The sequence below is a fragment of the Gallinula chloropus genome (assembly GCF_964237585.1).
Source record: "Gallinula chloropus genome assembly, chromosome: 3".
Taxonomy (NCBI): domain Eukaryota; kingdom Metazoa; phylum Chordata; class Aves; order Gruiformes; family Rallidae; genus Gallinula; species Gallinula chloropus.
Genome location: NC_140087.1, coordinates 111923247 through 111948328, shown reverse-complemented (window position 1 = coordinate 111948328; position 25082 = coordinate 111923247). Strand labels below are relative to the sequence as shown.

The 25082-nt window shown below is 40.6% G+C and overlaps 1 protein-coding gene across 1 annotated transcript; it reads left to right on the top strand.

The window, feature by feature from the left end:
• Nucleotides 1-284: 284 nt before the first annotated feature.
• On the top strand, nucleotides 285-1842 carry OSR1 (odd-skipped related transcription factor 1; the record flags this gene model as incomplete). Its single annotated transcript, XM_084261550.1, has 2 exons — nucleotides 285-931; nucleotides 1480-1842. The coding sequence occupies 2 exons, from the start codon at nucleotides 285-287 to the stop codon at nucleotides 1613-1615; spliced, it is 783 nt and encodes a 260-aa protein (XP_084117676.1). The 3' UTR covers nucleotides 1616-1842.
• Nucleotides 1843-25082: the final 23240 nt, after the last annotated feature.

The window sequence follows — 25082 nt, the reverse complement described above, 5'->3', positions numbered from 1 at the left end:
TGAATGACTGTGGATGGGGTGCAAATTTTGTGTGCGAGGCATGGGGAGAGGGAGAGTTTGAAGACCTGTGGGAATACCCTCACAGCCAAGAGCTGGTCAGGCCTCTCGGAGTCTGAGGCAGTTCCCTCCAGTGGCTTTGGTGAAGGCATTAATGAGGAATGAGATGAGAAATGTCTTCGGCTTTTATCTTCATATAAATCCACCTCTCCTTCTTCCCCCCTCCATCTTTATTTTCCAGATCTTTTCCTCCCCTGTTCCCAAGATCCTCCTCCTGCGTGGCCACTATGGGAAGTAAGACCCTGCCGGCCCCAGTGCCTATCCATCCTTCCCTCCAGCTCACCAACTACTCCTTCCTGCAAGCGTTCAACGGGCTGCCTGCCGTGCCCTCTGACCACCTCTCCAACCTCTATGGCTTTAGTGCCCTGCACGCCGTACACCTGCACCAATGGACTTTGGGGTACCCGGCCATGCATCTGCCCCGCTCCTCCTTCTCCAAGGTGCCCAGTGTGTCAAGCCTGGTGGATGCACGGTTCCAGCTGCCGACCTTCCCGCTCTTCCCACATGTCATCCAGCCCAAGCAAGAGGCCACCAATGTGACCCTCAAAGCCAAACCCCGCTTCGACTTTGCCAACTTAGCAGTGGCTGCCACACAAGAGGACCACTCTAAACTGGTACAGGCAGACAGTCAGGGCTCACCCCCAGGGCTGGGCTCTTTGCTTGAGGTGACTAAACTCTCTCCAGAGAAGAAACCCACACGGGGAAGGTTACCATCCAAAACCAAGAAGGAGTTCGTGTGTAAATTCTGTGGCAGGCACTTCACCAAGTCCTACAACCTTTTGATCCATGAAAGAACCCACACTGATGAACGGCCCTACACGTGTGACATTTGCCACAAGGCCTTCAGAAGACAGGATCACCTGAGGGATCACAGGTAACAATTCTTCTTCTCTGGTCCTTTTCCCCTCACATATCTGTACTCTCCCAGTTACTCACCTACTCTCATGAAGCTGCATGTGGGAAAAGTCATGTCCCTGGCCAGCAGGCAGTGTTCCCTCTAGGTTTTCCTCTGCCCAATGCTGGAGGAGCCCAGTAACTGACTTTAGAAGCCAGGCCTGTTGTATTCACTCACTGCAAAAATTATGTGCATAGCCTCCTTTCCAGCTTCCACAGACATTTTCACCCTCCATTTCCATTGTCTTGTGTCCTCTGCCTTTGTGATTATTCTGAAGTGTCATGAAGAAACACAGACAGATGACCTTGAAGTTAGAGAGAAGCTCCTTATCTCTAAAAAAGGCACCCTTTTAAATATCCAATGCTTCCCTCTCCTCTTGACACACAAACACACATGATGCACTGCACTCCAGCATTCTCCATCTCAGAATTAGGTACAAAGAGCTCCACTATGGTCTCCATCAGGTTGATCACTGCTGAGCTGAGGCTGGTTATTTCTGACATCTCGCTTTTTTTTTCTCTCCCTAGATATATCCATTCTAAAGAAAAGCCTTTTAAGTGTCAAGAATGTGGGAAAGGATTTTGCCAGTCCAGAACACTAGCTGTCCACAAGACACTGCACACGCAAGTAAAGGAACTGAAACCTGCCAAACTTAAATGCTGAATGTCCAACTTCTATGAACTTTTTCTTCCCTTCAGACTTTACACCAAAACCAGAGCAGAAACAAAGGTTTCAGGATGGGAGCACTGAACTTTGTGTTTTGTTTTCGTTTGTACTTTAAAAAGATGAAAATTCGCACCCCACCCTCTCCCTGCCCAAGCAACTAACTTCCTAAGTAGTGGGTGAAAAGATTATTTTGCATTTTAAATACACACGAATGATGCGGAGAATGCTAGCTGACTTGCGTGGCTTTCATAAACTTTATGCCAAAAGGTGGTGCTCACGTGTTGGACAGGAATCTCTTTAAAACCAAACAAAAACCCACAACACCCTCCCTCCCCCCCCCCCAATCCCAACAACCCTCCCTGAAATCGTAGCTTCCAAAGTATTACTTTAAAAAAAAAAAAACAAACCCAACCCTCTTATTTTATACTTTTTTGACTGTATAAAGCTTCTTATTTTTACACTTCAGGAAATACAGAGAATTCTGGAAGACGATTAAGTACAGAAATGGTGGTTTCTCATCACAGCACTGTTAGGACAAGGAGAAAGGCGACTTGCAAATCTTATTTGCTAGTTTGTTTTCTTGAAAGGAGAAGAAAAAATAACGTTTGGAAATGACCTAAATCTCTCAAGTGGAAAGTCCTATCATGTGCTAGAAAATGTATCCAGATCTTAGACCTGCGGGTCCCCGGTGTGCAGAACAAATCAGAGTTCATGGGACATGGAGACCCTTTCTTTTTTTTTTGCCTTGTGGTCTGGTGCGCTGTGAGGAGGTTTGTAACTTGTGGACTTATTTAAAAAAATCCAGATGAAAGAAAGATGGCAATACGTCAAAATGACGGCATGCACAACGTTGTTATAGTGGTACTTTAAAGTCTTCATGCGTCCTCGTGAGAGAGAACAAATCTCAACCTGAGAGCATATTTTTTTAAATGCTGGCTTTCTGAACAGTGTATTCAAAGTAAGAGACATTCCAGTAAGTTTTGTTTATTAAAAAAAAAAAAAAATTGTATGGCTGTTTGGCACTTTATGCTGATTATTGGTAATTGACATTTATCACTGGATTGTGTGTGTTTTTTAAGTATTAAAATAAATCGTTATTTTACAGGCAAGCCTGCATGGACTACATAATGTGTTCATTTGCTTTCTAGTCTCTTACCTAGAAACCCTCTCCCTTAATATTTAGAATTTTTCTTTTACCTTTTCTTTTCTTTTCTTTTCTTTCTTTTCTTTTCTCTTTTCTTTTCTTTTCTTTTCTTTTCTTTTCTTTTCTTTTCTTTTCTTTTCTTTTCTTTTCTTTTCTTTTCTTTTCTTTTCTTTTCTTTTCTTTTCTTTTCTTTTCTTTTCTTTTTTCTTTTCTTTTCTTTTCTTTTCTTTTCTTTTCTTTTCTTTTCTTTTCTTTTCTTTTCTTTTCTTTTCTTTTTTTCCCCCACTTTTTTTTTTAATTTTTTTAGTATTCTCTCAGAATTTGTTTCTACCAGCCTTGGAAAAGTCTGGACCTTTCCTTTACACATAGGCTTTCTCCTCCTCATTTTATGTTTCTTTCCCCTACCCCCCCTTTTTTTTTTTTTTTAAGGCTGACAAAAGTAAACAGATCTGCAGGGAGTCCAATAATTTTGCTGCTAGTGTGGAAAAAAATCGTCTCGGGTAACTAAATCTTAGGTATTAGCTGATAAGATTAGGTGTCAGAAGTGTTATAAAACAAATCAGATGAATAATGGGCAAACTGTTGCTGCTTTCACAGCCTGAAGGCGCTGTGGGGAGAGCTGCCTTAGCCCACCCTTCCCTTCGCTTGTCAGGAGCGGGCATTTTTCAGTCGCATCTTCGGCCGGTTCAGCGCTGATTGGGGCGGCCTTTGATTCCCGGCAGCTGTCTTAGATCAGAGATGTTTATTCCACTGCGAAACGGCTTTGGATCTAGACGGGGGAGAGAGCTCAGGGCTGTGGGGATCCGCCTGAGCCTTTGAAGCGCCTCTCGCCGTCCCCTCGGCAAACCCTAAATCCTTCCCACCCCCCTCACCCCCCACCCTGTCAGAAGTCAGTACCCCCCACCACCCCGCGATAAGAAAAGCCTCCTGCAAATTAGCTCGGTGGCACGTCCGAAGTAACACCGGACCTAACCCCGGCGGCTCCCGCGCTACCGAAGCGCGGATGCTTGGACGGCCGCAAGCCGCTCGGCCCAAAGCGGTTCCCTTCCCGCTTTCCCGCTCCGCTTTTAGAAAATATTTCTTTATTTGGTCAAGGAATCCTGTCAACGATAGGGGAAAAGTTGCGGTTGTAACTCATTTAATGTAAGGGAAGGAGAGGGAGGGGGAGAAAGGTCTCTTTCTTTATTGGACACCGATTCGCGCGCATCGTACCTAATTTAAACGCACTTGCTGGATGGGCCGAGGAGTACATCTACAGCATAGGAAGGCCCTTGGAAACCGCAGGGTGCCCAGATGACACCCCTGCGTGCATCCAGCTCCGGAGGCTGTGAGAACTGGGTAGCGTTTGAAGCCGGCTCGCTTTTTCTGTGCTTCCCAACACGCCACTCGCTTTTCCACTCCGCGCAAAGGGCTTTTGGTGTGGTCTCAATAAGCATCTGAAAACCAACCGCTCGGTACCAGCAAGGAGCACGAGGGTGAAATCATCCAAGCCTGCAGGAAACCTGGGCCGGTCCTCCGCCCTTCGACAGCGTGTAGACGCCACCATGGGATGGGCGCGGAGCTCTGCCGAGAGCTTTTTGCGCGGAGCCCGGCAGGAGCAAAGGAGAACCTCTTTGCCGCGCTGGCCTCGCGTTGCCGAGCCAAAGCGGGCTGCGTTTTCTCGGCAGCGTCTCTCGGGGGCAATTTGCGCTTCCTCGGAAGATTTCCCCACCCCGCGCCCCTACTCCTCCGCTGGGTTTTAGCTGCGTCGCCTTGCGCAAGCCCAGCGGGAGCGGCCGCCTCACCCTACGCGGGTCGCTGCCTGCGGAGCTCTCCTTGGGAAACGCCACCCGCCCCCGCCAGCGCGCCGGGCGGGCGGTCCCCGGTTGCCGCCGGCGTGTGCCGCTGCCGGCACAGGGGCACGGCACCCTGCGCCTCTCTGAGGATGGACCTGCAGCGCCGAGCGCTGACACGGCTTTAACTGGCAGCCTCAGGGGTGGGTGATTCGTTCCCTCCCCATGGGAAATTCAGAAAGAAAATTTCCGGTGAATTTCCCCGTCGTGGCACAGCGTAAAGAATCAGTGATGCTCCCCGGGTCCTGTCGTGGAGGGAGAAAGTGGAGGGCTCTGTCGCTTAGAGCTTGTCGTTTTCCAGCGGTCGTGACTATGAGGCAGCAACCCGAGTCAGGTCCAAAGGGAGGGAGGAAAGGGTGCAGGGAGGGTCACTCCACTGAGGCTTTCCCACGGTTGCTCCACCATCTCCTTAACACCGGGACACTGAAACACCCGTGGCGAGGTAAGAAACCATGTCAGTTCCTGGTTCCTGGGAACCGTTATGACTGCGGGGTCGCAAAGGTGGAGAAACCGCTCCTCCCAGCTGGGCATGAGAAGCATTTCATTTATATAGCTGAAGCCTGTTGCTCTGCCTGCCAAGAATTTCCTCTGGACATGTATTTTTATGTGCAATAAAAAAAAATAAAATCCCCAGAATTGACATAATCAGAATTACAGATGTATTGAAACTACATGGGCATACTGAGCACAGGATGCACGCACAACCTCCCGAAGTCTTTTATACCGTACATATATGTGTGGGTATTTCCTCTTCCCCGAAGGCCACTTTCAACCTTGTGCAAACAAAAGCTATCTCTCTGGTCATGCTCTCAGCTGCACTGGTGAACAGTGTGCCGGTCCCCCTCCAGTGTTTTGAATTTTGCTAGGCAGTGTCAGTTCAGTGATTCCAAGGAAAGCAAGGAAGAGATGAAATCATGACAGTCAGGAGAGATAAGTCGTACTAACCCCCAAAATAAATTAAAGAATTAGATGGGAAATGTGCCTGTTGAATCAGGATCACAAATGATTTAAATGATTAATTACCTCCCCTTTCTTTCTTTTTATTTTCTGTCTTTGCATGTATTTTAATCTGACATTCATGCCGTGAATAAAACTTACTTGGGCCTCTGTCTGCCAATCGAGACCTGATTCTATTTTCACAGTTGCTTTAAATTTTGCAATTTTCATCGTAAAAACATCACTGGATGGGAGTTTGCAAGAGTAAATAACAGGGCACCTGACTCTAGTTGTTTCTTCCTGCAAGATTTACAAAGGAAACACAGGGTTTTTTGTCTTTTTTTTTTGTCTTTTTTTTTTTCTTTTAACCTTTTCCAGTTACAGGAGAAAATGTAAAGATGTCTTGGCACATCTTTCTCTTTTTTTTCTCCCCCTTTGCATTCCAATCATTCTTTTTCTGCCCATAAACTGTTACTGCTCCACAAGAGCCTGATTCTGTACAGCCTACTCAGCCTGGTTTTTTGTTGGATGCAAGAAGAAATCCTGTCAGATGGGGTCTTCAGCATACATTCATGAAACAGAGCAAAAGCCTCTCTCAGAATGTGGAACAGCAAATAGTTACTTTTCAGCTGTGGATTACATGTGCCTCTGAAAAGGGGACCACAAATCATTGGGTTTTTAAAGGTTCCGCATGAGTTGTATATTAATCCCAGTTTCCCTAGGGATGGATTAATCCCAGCTTCCCAGTTGTGTGGCTACAGACAATGTTGATGGGGTTGGGGGCAGGGGAGAAGGGAGATGGGGAAAGGAGAGGGAAATTAAAAAGATATATCACATGAATACACGGTCTAAGTGGCGAGGAGCCACGAGTACTTGGGTTTCAATACCTCTTCTACCTCTGTCACCACATGTGAGCTGAAGCAAATCACTTCAACTCCCTGTTTTGGTTTCTTCATCTGTAAAATGGGGATAACGCTGCTGCTTTTGCTCCCAAGAGGCTTGGCACACTTGTGTAGAAACTCTTGCTTGGCCCTCAGCAGTGAAAGGAGATATTGTGATTCGTACCTGGGCAGTTGAAAGTGGTGGTTGATCTGGGAGATCTAATGGAGTGTGCAAGACAAATTTATATTCACGTGTAATTCTTTTTTAGCCCTGGCTGTTTTGTTGAGAGATGGAGTCCTAGAGCCCAGCATGCATTTCTTCTCTACATTCCTATCCAATGACTAAAGAGGAGGAATGGCATGGGCCAAATTCATCCCTGGTGGGACTCCAATGACATCAGTCATCTTTATAGGATTTTTTTGAATGAAGTCAATTGGGTTTTACAAGGACTGAGTTTGGCCACATGCATATTTAACCACTCAGAGAGCTGCAGTAGCAAAGGAAGCTTCCCTTGTCTTAGAAAGAATCACTTTGGAGTCTGGGGGACACAAGCTAAGCCGTTGACTTGTTTTATACAGTCAGGTTTACCTTATTTAAACTCAAGGAGCAGCTAAAACATGCACCACTTTCAGAGGAACATAAAAACTCCTGCCCCATATCCCCAAAACATTCATAGCTTCAATGAAACCGTGTTTGTCCATGTTGCTTGGTGCTGCACTGTGCCACAGGTAGCCAGCAGGCGTGTTGACATGACACAGGGCAGGAATATTACCTGCAGGAATATTGGCACGAGGCTGGCAGGCAGAACAGTGGCTTCAGCATGGAGCTGTGCCAGAGCCGATTGGCTCTGCCCCTTATTAGCTGTAGCAGAATCCCTGCTCGTATGTCTCTGCCGTTTCCAGCTTTTAGCTCCCATGAGACCGCGCTCTGCGTCTGTATTACTGCTGCCAGTTACACCTGATGAGAACAGGTAAACCCCTAAAACCACATTGTTCCTTCCTCCACCTGCACCTTAGCTACTGGTGCTGACTGCCCTGCACCTTGTGCCAGTACTCCTGTGAGCAGCAAGGGGAGTTGGACCTGGGCACTCATCTGGCTGAAATCTCATGTAGTTTTCCAGGCAGCCCCTTCCTCTAATGTGGTTTGCCAGGGCTGCCTGTGTCCATTCCAGGAAGGATGCTCCCTTTCAGCTATAGCTTGCTGGGCAAATGAGAGGGAGTCTGTAGCCACAGTTTTATGACCTCTTCTTCTGAAGGAGCCTTCTTGTCATTGACTGCATGAGGAATGTAGAATTGTATAAAGCTGCTGCCTAAGTATCAGATGACTCAATTGAGACAAGACCAATTTTTCTGTAGGTGACCTTCAGGCACTTTTCAAATATACATTCATTATCTCTTGGATAAGGCTTGCTGTTTAAGACTTCTTAGTTCATACCAAGATCTGATTCAGTTTTTGTTATTTTATTAGTACTTAATTTTCATCAGTAGTGTATCTTTGAATGTCAGGTCAGCACAGAAAAGTGTAAAGCTAGAGAAGATAACTAAAGGGACAGTATAACTGATTACTTATTTATTCCTCCCTGAACAATAAGGTAGCTTTGATCTTCTGAATAGGCAGGCCAATAGTTTATAAATATCCAGGCTTTCACAGCATAGTCTGAGTAGTGGAAGGCATTTGTGTTTCCTTTTCTGTGAGTGAATACTGAAATTTGCAGTTGCATCTGAGAAGACTTCTGCAGAGATCTCTTTATTGATTATAAGACCCAAGTGACAAGAAGTGTCCTACTTCTGCTGGTGAAGCCTTTCAGTGATGGTTACTGTCATGACACTAAGAGATTGCATTTTGTTTCTATATCCTGTGCACACATGTACAAATATATTCTTTCTAGCTCATTCTTGCCTACATCTTTCTAATGCTTTATTCTGTGGTACTTTTGGAATCAGATTTAATACTGCAAAGGGCCGAGAAATTAGTTGAGGAGATACATATGGGGTAGTGCTAGAGACTTGATGATAGAGTCTGAAGAATCACATAAAAATTTAAGATATGTGAATATCCCCCCTAACTTCACAATTTTCCTGATTACAGAAACACTGTAGAGTTGAGAAATAATTAATTGCCAGTATGCTTCCATTTTGTCAGTCAAGTCCACAGTTTGGAAAAGCTGTGTGGATTTGTTTGTCTGTTGAAGTTTTAGCAGAGTCTGATATTACACCAAATATAGAAAAATGTTTATACTAATGCAGTTCCTGACACAGTAGCTGTTGAAAACAAAACAACAATTTGATCACTGGCAGTGATTATCAAAAGTTTGTCTAAAGAGCTTGTCCCCACTAATCAGCAAGTCTACCACAGAATTCTGCCCCTATTTGTCTGTATTTGTGTTTCATACTAGGGTAAATTGAGAAGAAAAAAAAATCCACCAAAGAATGGCCTTTCAACAGGTGCATCAGAGACCTAATAGCCAGATTCTTTTTCTTCTTCAATCCTTATTTCTCAGAAAATATTACTTCTTTTTCCATGATGTGTTAATACTTCTGTCTTCCTTTGTTTCCTCAGTGTTGCTATAGCTCTTGCCTTGTCCATCTCATTCCTGTATTTGTATTTCTGCCTCTTATTCAGCTCCAGTTTAGTTTGCCTACATGTTGTTGCAATTGCAATTTTATTTGTCACAACACTGGGCCTGTCAACTCTACTCCGATATGGCCTCTTTTTTGTGCTAGTCTTTGGCCTTCTGCATCAAGTTCAAGTTAATGTCTTCTACAATGAAACTCACCCAAATCTGTCTTCGAGTCTCTAAGCTCATTCATCTCTTCATCCTCTTGCTTCCTTTCCTTGTTCCAAACAACTGCATAATTGTCACCCTTCTGTAATGACACCTTTTCTCTTTCTGGCCTTTTGGCTTCTAACTGGGGCTGCTCAAATCATGTTTTACGGGTGAATGATTGATCTATTCAACAACAGGGTTTTTTTCCATTCAGGAGTTGTCCAGACACAGCATGGGGTTTGTTTTTTTTTTTCAAATGTATGTGAATATATTTCAATGTATATGTCTTGTAAATTCTTTCAAGGCTGTTTCTTTATCTATCTATTCTGCAGGACTTCAGCACCAAGCTATAGAAAATCAGAGGACAGAGGAAAAAACTTCTAACTAAGGAAATATTGAAGTATATAACAGCAGATCTCATCTAAAGTTATATTAGGTAGGAGGGGTCTGTGGGCTGAATGCTACTCTTAGGGAATAGCTACATGCAGATGAGTGTGTTCATGATCCTGCTGTCTTTTCCTCACCTGCTGTAGCCAGTGATGCTGGTCAGACACGTGACCAGAGGAAGGACCATGTTCCAATTCACAGAATGAAGAAGGATGTCAGCAGTACACAGCTATATAGGGCTGTGGGACTCTTCCTCTGCTCAGGAAGAGTTTCATTCACAGTCTTCCACCCCTTGTTAGTTGAACTCTCAAATCTCACAAATAACAAACCCTTGTGTTTCTACACAGACTTAAACAGGCTGCTGAGGCCACTTCAGTGGTCCATGTGCAGACACTTCTGTCCTACAGGTTTCTCTCTCTGCTGGCTGTCTCTGTTGAGTACAGTGACCATCTGCGGGTGACTCTTCCAGTCAGACTCTTGGTCTTACTAAGATGTGCTCGTGTGGATGTAGCTGGCCATGTCTTCCTCAAGGATGAATTTTTTTCATGTGGGGTGAGTTTCATTTTAACTGAGCATGGGGGCAGGACAACTAATTGCACACTCTTATTTTTGTTTCCGAATTTTTTGGTCTGAACATTACAGAAATTCCTTATTGCGCCCAAGATTATTTTTTCCACTTCAGATGGAGAATTTTGTGTTATAAGTAAAACAATATTGGCTGTGGGCTTACAAGTTCTTCTCCTTAACTGTTTCTTTACACATATGAAACTTGGTTTATGTAAGCATTCTTGAAAAGAACACAAAAAATAACATCATCTGTTGCACAAGGAGAAATCACAGACCTTCAAGAATTTCTTTCACCACTTTCTTTCAAACTGTCAGTCAATTATTTTGGTGCCTATTGTGTACTCCTTTTTGTGTTCTTCTTTAAAATGCACTTCTCTTGGAAAATGACTTCTCTAGCACTTTACAAACAGCTCTGGCTTTCACCACCCACCAAGTGCATTGCTGGATGTCTACTGAACTTCCAGTGAGTTGCTGGATACTGTTGGTATGCCAAATACTGTGTGGTGAAGGCTGCCCTGTATAACTCTGAGCACAGACTTGGCTGCTGGTCTTAGCAACCAATAAATAATTAAGAAGCTGGATATTTGATGATCCTTAAAGAAGAATGACTCAGCTAGCCCTGTACTGTTGATTTCTTCATTAGCACAGGCATAGATCCAGGCCAAGAACTGGTTTTCCCTTATGCATTTATTTGGTGACCACTTGGATATGGCTTAGGAAACAGTTAGTGTTTCTCCAGCAGTTGGGAAATGTTTACTTCCAGCTGTTTATTTCCCTCAGTGGATTAATAAGCCCATTTCAAAGTGCTACAGAAAGGAAAACTAGATTTTCAAAATGGGGAAGGAAGAACATTTACAGTGACACAGTGTTTTCATCAGACTCCCTTTTTCCTGCACCACAAAAAAAATGTTTAAATGAAAGGCTGAGCATTTCCTTAACTTTCCAATGTACTTAACCAAATATATAAGCTATATAAAACATAATAAAAGAAACTATATCAGTTGGGGGAAAAGGAAGGGGAAAGCAGATGGAATGCTTAATATCCCTGAACACAACTTTTCCACTGAACTGGTAGCAGCCTGATTATCACATTATGGAAACAACACTAACTTTCTGCAAAGATTTCATTGAGTGTGAAAGGAGCATGGAGGACTCAGTGCTTGGTGCCAATTACTCATAATCCCTGTGATCCATGAAGTCTCCTGCTCTTTTCTACTGGCACATAATAGTTTAAGAGTTTTTGTCTTTTTAACTGAGAACTTGTATTATTTAAAAGGTGGGGATTTTGTGTCTTCTGAGTTTGAGCATAAGGGGGAACACCTGTTATATAGTTACCTGCGATTATAATGAGACAGGCTTTTCAGTCCTAGGTGGTTGGCACATACTATCCTGTTCTCCTGGGATTCAGTGGGATGAGACAGGCTTTTCAGTCCTAGGTGGTTGGCACATACTATCCTGTTCTCCTGGCATGCAGTGGGAAGCTTCTCTTCAACAGAGATCTTGCTAAAGTAGGAGGAACATGGATAAGGACAAAACTCTCGTTACTGCCAGCAGTCTTGTGAGGGCAATGAGATGCGTCAGAAGGAACTGAACAGCACACAGGAGAACAAGCTCAGCTGTTAGGCATGCAGGTTAGCATGCAATTCCATGGCCAAGCAATGAAGCAGATCTGCTGGATCCAGGTCTGTCCAGCTCAGGCATGCTTACTTCTCTGACCCATTCCTGCTGCTGTGGAGAACACAGAAGACAAAAGGTTGCAGGAGGTTTGCTTAAACCTAGAGGTGTGAATATGGATTTGAAAGTCCAATGCTAAACTTAACATATAAGCACCAAACTCATGGTGTCCCAATTTTCAGAGATAGAGTGCCAGAAAGTCCCAACTGAAGTCTTTGTTGGCTGCAAATTCTTAGCACTTACAGCATTGATTTTGGCACTTAAATTCAAGATTGCTAGTTGACTTTGGTAGAGCTACCCAGTTTATAAATCATTCCTTGCATTTGACCCAATGTTTGTAGATCTCCAGATGGAGGAGAGTGTGACCCAAAGGTGGATTTGGCAGCTCCAGTACGCCTTAGGTCAAACATCTGTAGGGAACATGTGTCTTATTTCCTTACAACTTCATTGTTTCAGTAGATGGTGTATTCAGTGCAATGTTATATCTGCTACTGAAATAGCTGAATGCAAATACCAGGAACCTCTGGGAAATTTTAGTTAATAGGAAAATAATCTAAAACAAATTCATTCAGTTATACAGCCAGGAGAAAAGAAATGAAAATAAAAAGAATTACTGATCCAACCAAGTAGGCACAGAAATGAAACCCCTCTAGGATTTTCTTTTTAGTTTCTCCAACTTCAATTAATTTAACGAGCAAACTAGGTCAGCAGAACAGTCTTGTTATGAATAAATGAATGCCGTAGATTCACTAATATTAAAGTGTCCAGACATTCAGCATCATTCGCTGCTCTGCTGAGGGAGCTGTGGCACAGCAACTCTGTATTTGGCTCTCGTCCTAATTCAGATATTCAGCCCTCTGAGTCAATGTAGCACAACTGCTGTAATGAAAACCTCAATATAGAGAAAGCGAGCTGTAATATCACAACATATCAGCTAAATCTGGCTTCAAGTGGATGTAAGAGAAGTCATGTGAAGCCCATTTTAAGTTCCTACATTTGGATTTTACACTGATGTAAGATGGGGAGGCTAGACTGAGATGTGGAAAGTGGTTTTCTCTCTCTATCATTACAACACTGACGAATTAGCTTGTAGTCTTCAATTTCATCACCATTAATATAACTAGTTGCAGAATTCAAAGATCACAGATACCTTTTTCTCCATGTGCTGTCTCTTGCTTTGATGAAGGAAAGCCTATTCACTGTCAGTTCAAACTGGCTACAGAAAATCTCAGTGGACAACAAACTGATAGTAGTGCTTAAAATAAATAGTTTTTTATTTCTCATATGGTGCGTGAGGATCTTGAAGTGAGATTCCCCCCTGCTTTTTTTTTCTTTTGCTACCTAGATATGAAAGCAGAAAAAAAAAAGAGATTAAAACAAGTTTTAATATAACCACACCGGCCTTAGATTTGGTCCCAAGAAAGATTGTTTTTCCTGATTCAGAGCCAAAAGCTCATTGCAGAATAACTTCTTACAACACAGGTAAGAAATTTTATGTAACAGATTGAAATGGAAGAGTTTACTAAAAGTTCAAATATTGAAATGTCTTTGCATGCATGATTTTCATATTTGTATAAATAAAAATACCTTACATACATGAAAAAATTTGCAGAAATGCTGCCTAAATGTATTTATAGTAAAATTATTCACCTCATAAGGACATTTAAGCTGTATTTATAATACTGTAATATTACTTTCTATAGGTATGCAAAGAACCTTTAAATCAAATAATTCTGAATTTATAACCTGTCTCTTTGTACTTTTGATTTAAAAAATACTAAAAAATATTGCTTATCGAAAGTGAAGACATGCTAAGCCTGCCTTTTCTCCAAAATAATATGTATCCATCATCAGGGTTTTTTTTGGGTTGTTTTATTTTATTTTTTTATGTTGCTGCTGTCAGGAGCAAGAACTACAGAATTCTATTGGGAATTTGTGTTATTCTTGAAATTAGTATTGCTAAGAGCAGTAATTCCTGAATATAAATGTATGAAGAGGTGTATGCAAGGCTCCTTGGCTGTTCTGGTGTACCACTTGTGACCTGTGGGGAGCTCCTGGTCTAGATGCTAGAGTGCACACTTTTTCTCAACTATCTAAAGGGTAGTTTCATGATTTTTCAGATCTTCAGGAGGATTAATACCTCAAAATTCTGACAAACTAGTTGGGGGAAGTAGTTTGAGATTCAACTATTCTACCTTTCCTGCTGATGTGAAGTGAGGAGTGATTTGCTGAAGGGATTTTTTTTTTTTTAAACCTTCCTGGATGTGTTTAAAAAAGGGTAGATGAGGTACTTAGGGATATGGTTTAGCTTAGGATGGGATTGGTTGGACTTGATGATCTTCGAAGGTCTTTTCCAACCTTGTGATTCTGTGATCTGTATTCTGTGAAATTTGCTGCAAAATGTGAGTTGCTTTTAAAATCAGTAATTGGTTGTACTGAAAACTTACTGACCACTTTGTAGAACAGGCCACCTCATAATAGTTCAAATTGAGAAAGTTTTTTCTTTTCTTTTGATTTTAATCTCTTTGTCATGGAAACAATTGACAGTTTAACAGTCACATATCTCCCCACTTGAAGGCAGTGTTCTAGATCAAGAGTCTTGAAGAGACACCAAAATCAACAACACTTGTGATCTATGATGAATCAGAAAATGAATCAAAACCCTTTATTCAAACCAGCCACTGTTTTTACTTATCACTGATGTTTCTATACCCACAGCATATCAAGCCACACACTATTTGGCTTAGTGTTTACATCTGTAACTTAGATACACCAATCTGTAACTGAAGATTGGCAAAAGTTGAGAAAATAAAAATATATTCAGAGTGTTTGTTTAGAACATGATACAAAATTAGTCAAAGTAACGAACAAATATTTGCTATATGAGAATATTATAGTGTTTACATTGTCCAGATGATCTTTGCTATGTAAATTGTTTGTGGACAGCCAATATTTGTTTTTTCAAACTAACCCTGGTTGGACTGGCTGCCTGGCAGTATTCCTTTTTCCTGATTAGATGTGTGAGTAGTACTTCCAATGAATATTTTTTGCAATTATGGGTTCTGCAAATACTTACATATCCATCCTTCAGTCTGGTGTCTGAATGGTTTCTTCAAGCAAGCTGCATGGAAATTGTGGCTTGAAGATACTAGTTAATAAAAAAAGCAAAAGGGTATTTCTATTCAAAATGAGTTGTACTGTTCTCAGCAGACTAACACACAGACACACGTTCTCTGGTGATAGATGATGCAGATACTTATAAAGAAATAAATATACATAAATAAAACAATTTAATTTTATTTCCTGCTTGCAAACTGCATGTGGGTGGCAGTTTATTCTCTTCTCTTATTCCAACTGGGTCAGATTCAAGTTGAATTTGAACATAGTTTGCATTTTGCCCTTTTTCTTCTGAAACTTGGGAACTTGTGGACAGGGGTCTTTCGGCAGGAGGAAGCATGGTGTTTAGAATTTGCAGCAGTGGTGAAGCTTGGCTTATTGTATTCATATGGTGGTTAGATGGTGCTTGGTTCCTCCCCTCATGTCAGAAAATCAGAAGACAGATGTCTTACTTTTTTTCTTTATTTCCAGACACAGAGTAGTGAGTGTCTTGCAAGGGTCAAATAAATATCCATGTATTCAGAAGCAAAAATCACGATCCTGCTGAAGGGTTTATAGTCAAGTCTGAATGTTTCTGAATTTGGTTTTGAGTCAGTGTCCACACCCAGGCTTTTACTGCAAAAAAGGTTTTGAAAATAAGGGATAAAATACTTAAATATTGATGGAATTTTATACATTTTTATTTTTCTATGTACAGATATTTTAAAATGTTCATCTATATTATATGTAAATATGAATTATTCTGCTTTATTTTTATTGGAATCCTATAACCATGTCTGTGTAGGCTGCCTGGAGTATGAGTTACATGTTGCACATCTGAATTTATTGTTTTTTCCTACTGCGAAGATCAAACTATATGTTTGAGCTCTTGAGAGCCTCACTTCGATGTCTTGGATTGGCCAGGAGGACCACAGGCATCATGTGTGGCTCAAGACTAACAGCTTAACTGCTCATGACTGATATACAGCTAGCTCTTTAGATAATAGGCTTCTGAACCTACATCCGTGCCAGTGTGTGAGACAGGGACTACTGTCTGTCTGCGAGACCAACTGGACATACAGTTAGAATCAATAATTAAGGTTTATGTTTATGCAATAAAAACATCTTATCTCACATGCTGTTAAAAACCTGCAGCATTAGGGATGCAATTATTTCAACCTTTTGTGAAATCTGTAGGACACTTTAAAACTGGAAATGTGGGTGTTGTATCATGAATATAATCCTCACATAGATAGTCAACCTGACTTTTACAGCCTCATGATGAAAGGAAGCCTGGTGGAAGACTCATCAGTGATGACCTGGTGTGGTGGAGCTAGGACAATGCAATATGCTGAAGTAGAGTCTTACAAAAGTGGTGGGATAAAGGAAAACAAGAAAAGTCTTTTTAGAACAGAGAACGCATAAACCAAGCAGTATGTATGCCATTCTCTCAAGGAACAAATCACCCAACAGTTAAACATGCCACAGTTTATCTGGAAAAGGCTTTGTCTCACTCTGCTAAGCAGAGCTTCCTTCCACTCCTCCCAATGGCTAGAAGAAAAAAAATTGTCTGTTCCTCTCCCCAAGAAGTTTTTTCTTTTCTGAAGCTGTCCTGCAGCTAACAGTGCTTTTAGATCAACTTGGACACTATCTTAGCTATAACTCCCTCGTGTATTTTTCTGTATTGAGGAGCTAGGCAGCTGATGCTGTAAATCCATCCTTATGAACATTTGTTTGAGAGACTGTTTGGGTTTTTCCATTTTTCTCAGAACTGTGGCCACAGGACTATGACAAAGTTTGAAGTCCCTAGCTTGACTGAAAGTGTATAACCACATCAACATACCAACATGGAAATCCATCTGAAACCTGGAGGGTTTGCTCTGTTCCCTGGGAATTTGAGTGCATCACTGCTCAGAGTAGTTAAGAGAGTAGTAGGAGACGAGTCTTTTGTTTCTAGAGGGTCAGAAATAATCTTTGAATGGTGGTGCCCTTCTCGAGCAAGCTGTTAAGACATGACTGAGCCCAGATTTATTAAGTTTTGCAAAATTTATCTGTAGTATGTTCACCCAGTGGGAGAGAGAGAGTGAGCTCCTTCCTAGAAAGACATCATACACCACTGTAATTGGCAACATGTGCATTACACGTGCAAACTAAAATTAAATTGACATGTCTCAGAGATTCCATCTGCTGTCAGATCTAACCTATCACAAAGTGAGTTGCAGAGCTGGGCTCGGTTGGAGCCTTGGCCTCTCCCCTAAAGCAGGAATGACATTAAAAAGTGGGAGCCAAGACGCAAGGTTTGTCACCATCATTCTGCTAAGTATTCTGAAGAATCACAGAATCACACAGAATCACAAGGTTGGAAAAGACCTTTAAGATCATCAAGTCCAACCATTCCCATCCTATGCTAAACGATATTCCTAGAGTACCTGATCTAGCCTTTTTTTAAACACTTCCAGGGATGGTGACTCAACTCCCTCCCTGGGCAACCTGTTCCAGTCCCTGACAAGTCTTTCAGTAAAAATTTTTTTCCTAACATCAAAGCTGAACCTGATCATCAAGATGTGTAGTAATGGGGAAAAACTAGAAGTCCACTTCCAACCTGCATGATTTCTTACCATTTCTTACACCACCTTTTTATCCTAAGTCCTGCTCTTATCCTAAGTCCCAAACATGTCATTTCATCCACTGCTAGAAAACAAATTAACTCTATCCTATCTGAAAACAGGACACATCTAGTGCTACCCATTGCTCAGGAAGGCTACTGTGCAACTGATTCCCCAGTTCACCTGACTTGCCATGCAAATTGCTTCTAGCAATGGGCCTGACAACAAAATCAAATAAAATGGATTATTAATGATAATTAAAAGGACAGCTGGTGTCTAAAGGAATGACCAAATTTGTAAGCCAACAGAATGACTTCTAAAGCAAATATGACAAACCAGAGTTGATCCTGTAGATGTCCATTAAATGCAAGGGTTACAAACCAAAAGAGTCTAATTGACCTTAATCATTCCTTCCTTATGGTTAAAATGACTTGTGGTAGTGGGCTCTGTGTTGCAGCACTAGATCTTCATTTTGCTGTGTCAAAAAGTCCACATCCATAGACGCTGTAATATTGATTTTAAAAGGAACAGGAGCAGGCATTTGCAGTTCATCTGTCAGTAACAGACAGAAAACATTTTCTTGACTTAAAAGATACTTATATTTAAAATATTTTTAGCTGTAATAGTAATCCTCAACTATTTTTAAAAAAACAAACTAATTGGAAAGAACTGTTTATCACAGCCCAGCATTCCCAGAAGGGGAATCAATTCATATAAACATGCTAAATCTGACCTATTTATGAAATGTTATGGAGAGCTGAGAAGAGAACCACAACAGATCTTTATCTTATGTTCACTGTTTTAAAAGATCAACAGTAGGGTGAAGGCTGAGGCTAGTTATCACATATGTTTTAGATGTGAATGTTAAGGTCATCTAAAATCCATTGCCAAAGCCACTGAGATTGCCAGCAAAATATAAACTAATGTTCCAGAGCCCTCATTTTATGCTTAATATGAATGTGCTTCTCTTTCCACATAAATCACTATAAATGCACTAATCAGTTCTGATGAAAGTCACTAAATGTGGATGTAGACGGAAAGCTGAAAACTAAAGAAACTGTTGCAATTTGTTGATGTAGCTGCTGAGGAAAAAGGGTATAAGAAAAATATATTTGTAAGTTAATATATGGAAAAATTATTTAAAATTAACATGCATAGAGATACATTTCTTTTAAATGTGGTCTAAACTAGTAAATGATTATGCAGATGAGAAAAATAAGTGAAAAGACAAAATATGTTCTTCAAGTTCTGTTTTGCCCATAACATGTCTACCACCTTCAGAGCAATTTCTGCAGGTCTCATTTATCTTAACCAAAGAGGAAAATCCCCATGCCGTTGAGATCAATTGCGAAATTACCATGAGAATCAGCAGAGCAGCAATTTCTCCCAACCTTTTAATCAGGCAGGGATTCCTCTGTGTAAGGACTGCAATATTTCTTTTTCACTAAGTGAGAGGTCATTAGGCATGGCCATGTACACACAAGAAAGACCTGGAAAGTGCAAAGCAGCCTCTTTTTGTCATGACCTTTGTGTAACAGGTTGACAAAGTGCATTTACATCATTTGTTCATCTCCATTATACTTTGACGATGCAAGAGCTCTAGTGTTCCTCCAGGAGGTTTGGTACATACTGCAGAATACTCTTAGTTAGGAGTGGAGCTGCCTGAAGATTCATTCAGGAGCACCTGGTCTGTCTGTGCTGCTGTTCCTGATGTTGATAGAGATGTTTCTTCTACACACCTAGTTACCACAAAAAGATTTAGGCCATTTCAAAGAACTTATTCCCTACTGGAGATCACAGCTCTTGGCTCAAGTTCTAAAGTTTCCCTGAAGTCAATGAAAAAATGTGGCAAAACTTTAAGCAACATCATTATTGCAAACCCACAAAATCAGATCAGATAGGAATTTTGAGATGAAGTAAAACAATTTTACAAATGAGCAAATCATACAAATATTGTGGAAAGTGCAAGACAGAAACTATCTAACAGTGCCCCAGAAAAGTGCTTTATTTATGATGTACAGTAGCATTGCTCTAAGCTAAGACAATCACCTTGTAAGAATGGATATTTCTAAGAGTGTTAGCTTTCTTCACTGAAAAACTGAGTGAGAGATAGAGAGAAGGTAGACATTGCAAGGAAGAAGGGAGGAGAAAAGGCTGACAGAAAAAACAAGGATGGTGCCAAAACAAGGAAGATAATGTTTGTGTTTAAAAGAAGAACTTGAGGCTGTGCCAAATCAGAATATTCTTTAGGAACTTGAGAGCTGAAAAACTTCATGAGTGTGCACAGATCATGGGCAGGCACTGCAAGTCACTGTAAAGTACTGTTACAAGGCTGGGGAGACAAAATGGAGAACAAAAAGAAATGGCCTTTGGCCCTCACTGTGATGAACTGAGGAAGCTTCATCAGACAGAACAAGAATCTTAACAATTCTTTCAGTAAGCTTGGCTCAAGCAGATGGTGTTTAACAAAACCCAGTAGCAGGCAGAGGATTACATATCCTTTCCATTCTAGGATCAATAAATAAATCAATGAAACATATATATAAATAAACACATAAACAAATGAGATTCAGCTGGTGGATTTGTTTTAGCTTTGAGTTTGCAGAGGGAGACTTCTGGAAGTTGAAATACTTTGAAATTCAGGCCTGTAAATGGCTGAACCAACAAGGCCTTGCAGAAACCATACAAGATCATAAATTGTTGGAATAGCAAAGCCAACATTTTGACTGGATTTACACTGGACTTGAGTTCAGCCCAGGGACTACAGAGCTTTTAGTTTCAGTACACTGAGATCAGATCTACACGAGACACACTTGTTGGGAAAATACAGTTGATGTGGGAGGTGATTTTGGAATTTTATTTCCAACTCAGTGTAAGTCTGAATGGTTTGAGTGCAGACTGTGACCATATCAACAAAAATACAAGTGACTATTTGCTTTCACTACCATAAACTACTAGAAATTTAATATTCTCCAATATAGGCCTGAAGTATGGCATCACATTCATAGGATGTGTAAGGCAGGTAGCAGTCCTTCTCTACTGCATATCCCAGTTTCTAGACCTGTTGAATGATGACAAAAGCTAAGGCTCCTGTCCCTACTGAAGGAACTAATAAGAGACATGGCAGGGTGTCAGTGCAAAGGTTTCAAACATTTAATAAGGGATGTTAGCTCACTACATTTAACTGTCTTACTGTCATTTAAAGTGCTCAATTTCTACCAAAAGGATGAGAAAGTTAGGCTATCATTTCTCCCCGTCCATCTTCCCCAAAATGGATTTCACCGTGGGGCAGAACAGTGCACTACAGTGAAAGGAATTAAATGGACATTTAAAATTTTGTGAAACAAGGAAAAGTGAATAAGGAACGACTTTTCACTGTGCTCTTCCTGTTCTTCTATGGACATCTCCCTAGTGGGCACTACTGAAGTCCATTTACCGAACTAGCTGGATGTTTGACTGGGTGCTGTGGTTGCTCTTGGGTAGAGGGCATCACTACTGAAAATGCTGGATGTCAGTGCTCTGCTCCTACACCATCAAGGAACTGAGAGAAAAAAATGTCTTGGCTCCTTTCTTTAGTGAAAAATAATGGCATGCTCTCCAATATGCAACAAGACAAACTTTGCAGACACCATTGTAAGAGGGAAACTTGAAGGGTGCCATCTCCTCTTCCAAGGACCAACACATCACAAAACTGGGACTGATCTCAAAAAACTGCCAAATTTACCTTGCCTTAAAGTTCTGTATTTCTACCATTTCTGACGGACGTTGTTCTAATATATATTAGATGCCTTCAATGGTGCAGTTTGCAATTTCCCCACATATTCTACTTCCATTAGAATGTGATTTCTTAAGGCCCAACACAGCTCTTACGTGTTTCGGTTTCATCATACTATTTTTCGGTCTGATCAGTCTCAGCAGGAAGTGTATTATTCCCATTTTCTTTGCTGCAGTATTTTATATGTTATTATGCCTAAATGATTCCACAGTTCTATGTCTTTTTTATGTCTTTTATTTTGTAGACTAAGTCCTAGTTCACTTTTGGAATCAGACCTTACTCTGGTTAGTCCATTCCATCTTTAGTGAAAGAAAATGCAAATGATGAAAAATACTCTGTAGTAAAAGTAATAATAGCAGAGGCTTGTGTGTATGCTGCAATTTAACCATGCAGACCACAGCTTTGGGTTGGATTCCAGTGCCCTGTACAACCACAACGTTCAGGAGCTTGTGAAAGATCAGAGTGGACAGATTAGTCTTTACTATTCTACATTTTATTTAAATACTTCACCAAATATTTGTTAAGTGTCACAGTCACTTGGAAATCACTGATACTACAGCTGATCTACTGCATGCATGCTGCACCCAAACAGTGAAAAAAAGTAATGGACAAATAGTTCTTGCTATCGAACTCTAAATCCATTTTTTTCTGCAGAGATATTAACGTCCACTAGAATCTGTCTATGTCAGACCTGATAAACTCAGACCTGATTAATGAAGAATTTGTATTAGAACAGATTTTTTATTACATGCTTTTCTTTGAAGTACACAAATTTTAATACAAATACATCTTTTCAGTGCTGTGATAAACTTGATCTGTGAAAGTGACTTTCATGCTCTCAAAATAATTCATAGAGTTAAAGGTCTCTCTTACTTGCTTCACTGGATATCTGTTTACTCTTAGGAATACTGAAGATTTAAAACAGTATGACTCTGTCCCTTGTCCCTGATTACTAATTCAGCAGAAGTGTCATAAAAAAAAATCAAAGAAATGAAAATAAGTGGCATGACACTGTAGACCCCATCCTAGCAATGTTGCAGCTCATGCTGGAAAAGGAATCTCCAGTTTCATTTGTTTTGATGTACTGTATAAATATTTAAAGAATGCAAGCTGCAATTTTATCCAGCCTTTGCTGAATTTCAGTGTCATCTCTTGGTGGGGGTTTTAATGCTGATACTAATTAGTGTTAGAATTGCTGGTTCAGCAGACCAATGAGGGATGTACATAAGACCATCTCTGCTCAGAAAAACACTTCAGCTCAAGTTTGACTTGAAGCAATGGTCCAAGTCTCATCGAAATACTGTGGAAGGCAGTAAGGCTTGTATGTATATTATGAAGGCCAACACATGCACGATGAACCTCATCTAACCTTACTCCACACATAAACCTTTATTGTATTTCAGGCCATTTGGCATAGAAAGGATACTTTTGTATGCAATGAAGTAGTTTACAAGTGACTGATTTTAAATAGCTGAATAGCTTCAGGTAAAAAACAGTGGCATTAACTAACATTTGTGATCATTTTATCTGTAGAACATGCATATGCATATGAATATCTCATAACCTGCTTATCAAGAAATCAGAGCCTTGTAAGATTAGAGACTCAGGACACTCCATCTCACCAATTAACAGTGGTGTAAGATCCTCAGTTGAAGATTAATATACTAATGTGATAACTATGATGGTGCCTGACACATTGTGAATTAAGTTGGGGACATCCAGAGCAAAGAATATGAATTAAAGAGCCTAGAATTTCTAGTATGGGTCTCACATTCACCAATAAAATATGTTCCATGGAGACTTGTAGTCTACCTTGAAGAATGAAAAACTGCTACCTAAAAGCCTATCAGACTCATGGGGAAATTATTCTGATCTGTGATGTGAAAACTTGGGGGAAATCATGAAATACATGTCATTTGGCTGTCAGTTCAACACACTTTCTAACTGTGTGTTTGCTGAAAAGTGTCCTCAGCATCTGAAAGGAGAGCACGTGAAACGGAAGGATATTCCTGTGTGGTCAATCATTTAACCATTGTAACTACATCCCTATTCTGAAACAAAATAATCCAGGGCTGCTTGCTTGGCCCTGAAGCTAAGTGGCAGAGCAGTTTCTGTTTATATGTCTAACCTGGCTTACTTTTAATCTATCCAGCCTATATACCAATAGTGACACTAATAAAGGAAAGGGTGTGTATGTTACTTGTCTCCAGCTGACCAGCCACTGGATGACTAATTGTCTCAGAGAACAAGGTCTACAGTTAAGTAGGGTAAGACATGTTTAGTTCTGATGAGCTTCACCACCCTGCAGGGTTCATCAAAAAACTCCCAGATAAATACTTTTAAGACTTTAGACTCTAAATGTAGCCTTGTTAAAGAAACTGTCCTATAAAATGATGGCTTGTTGTTTGAAGACTGTGTCAGGAAACAGAAAAGTATTGTTAAAAGTTGCTGAGGTATTTCTGAGAGGTTAGGAGTCTCACGTCTTTATTCTTCTCTAAGAGTTACCTTACAGTGAGCATAGACTCCCATAGAGCAACTCAGTGAGAAGAGGGAATAAAGGCTTATAATGAAAAATGTTGCCTGGTTGTGGAACCTGCGGAAAAGCAGATGGCATTAGAGCAGGTTTTTAAGCCCCCCAAAAAAACATTTCAGAGGCATTTTTTTTTCCTAGGTTTTTTTTTTCCTGACTACTTGATTTCCCTTGAAAAATTAGATTAACGTTTTTTGTTTCCATTAACATTTTCCAAGAGAAAACCTTTCCCTGAAATATTTTTCTGTTCACTTCAGGGAGAACATATTTTATAAGATCTTCTCCCTGAGAAAGCCTTCCCATATTTAAACATGACTGTACAACAATATGAGGAATGCGCTTATCTCAATTGATTCACATGTAGACAAACCTAATGCTGAACTGGAGCTGCTAATCTCACCTATAAGCAAAGTTGTCTTTTCTCCACATGATAGAGTTGGCTTTTCTGGAGTTCTGAAAACCAGGCTCTTATGCTCTGGTCTGACTGTTTTTACAGCTAAGGGATACTTTATGGACGGTCACCTCCTTCTGCTCCAGGAGACCGAGGTAATTCATAGTGCTGTCTAAATAGCTCTCGAAATTTAGCCCATGGGAGATACACAACTCCAATAGCTTTCTGTCTTTGTTATCTCTGAACTGCCATTTACTTCCTTCAAGGAGTCTTCTGTTTTCAAAGACAGATGTCCATTTTTGGGTTTGGTGCAATGAAGTCTTGTAAAGGAAGCACGCTATGTTGTCTCATAGTTTTCTGTCAGTTTTTCTTATTTTGCAATTTACTGCTAAATTTTTCAGTGTCTCAGAATCCTGATAAGTACCCCAGGAGTAACCAAGAGAAAGGTCAAAGTGGAGAAGAGAAGAAACTTCCTGATTTGCAAGAAAAATTTGGATTAAATGGGAGATATTATGACAGATCTGCAATACATGTCCAGTTAAAAAAGAACAGTTAGAAATATGTATACAAAGGTATAACAGAGCCATAATTACATTTGCCCTAAACCATTGTTTATAAACCTATTCAAAGAAGATAGTTTATGAACCTGCTCTGGGATTCTTCTGGATGAAAGACAGTGTATAAATATAAAATCATTCTCATGCAACTATGACCACATTATGTGCTGCATACTGAATAACTGGAGAAATTAGAACCACAATGGACCATACAGTGTGCTGTTAAACAGAAATTAATGAACAAGCATGCTAATGAGTAAAATGACATATTAAACACATTATGAATCAGAATTTGTAGAAGAAAACGAACGATTGTTTGC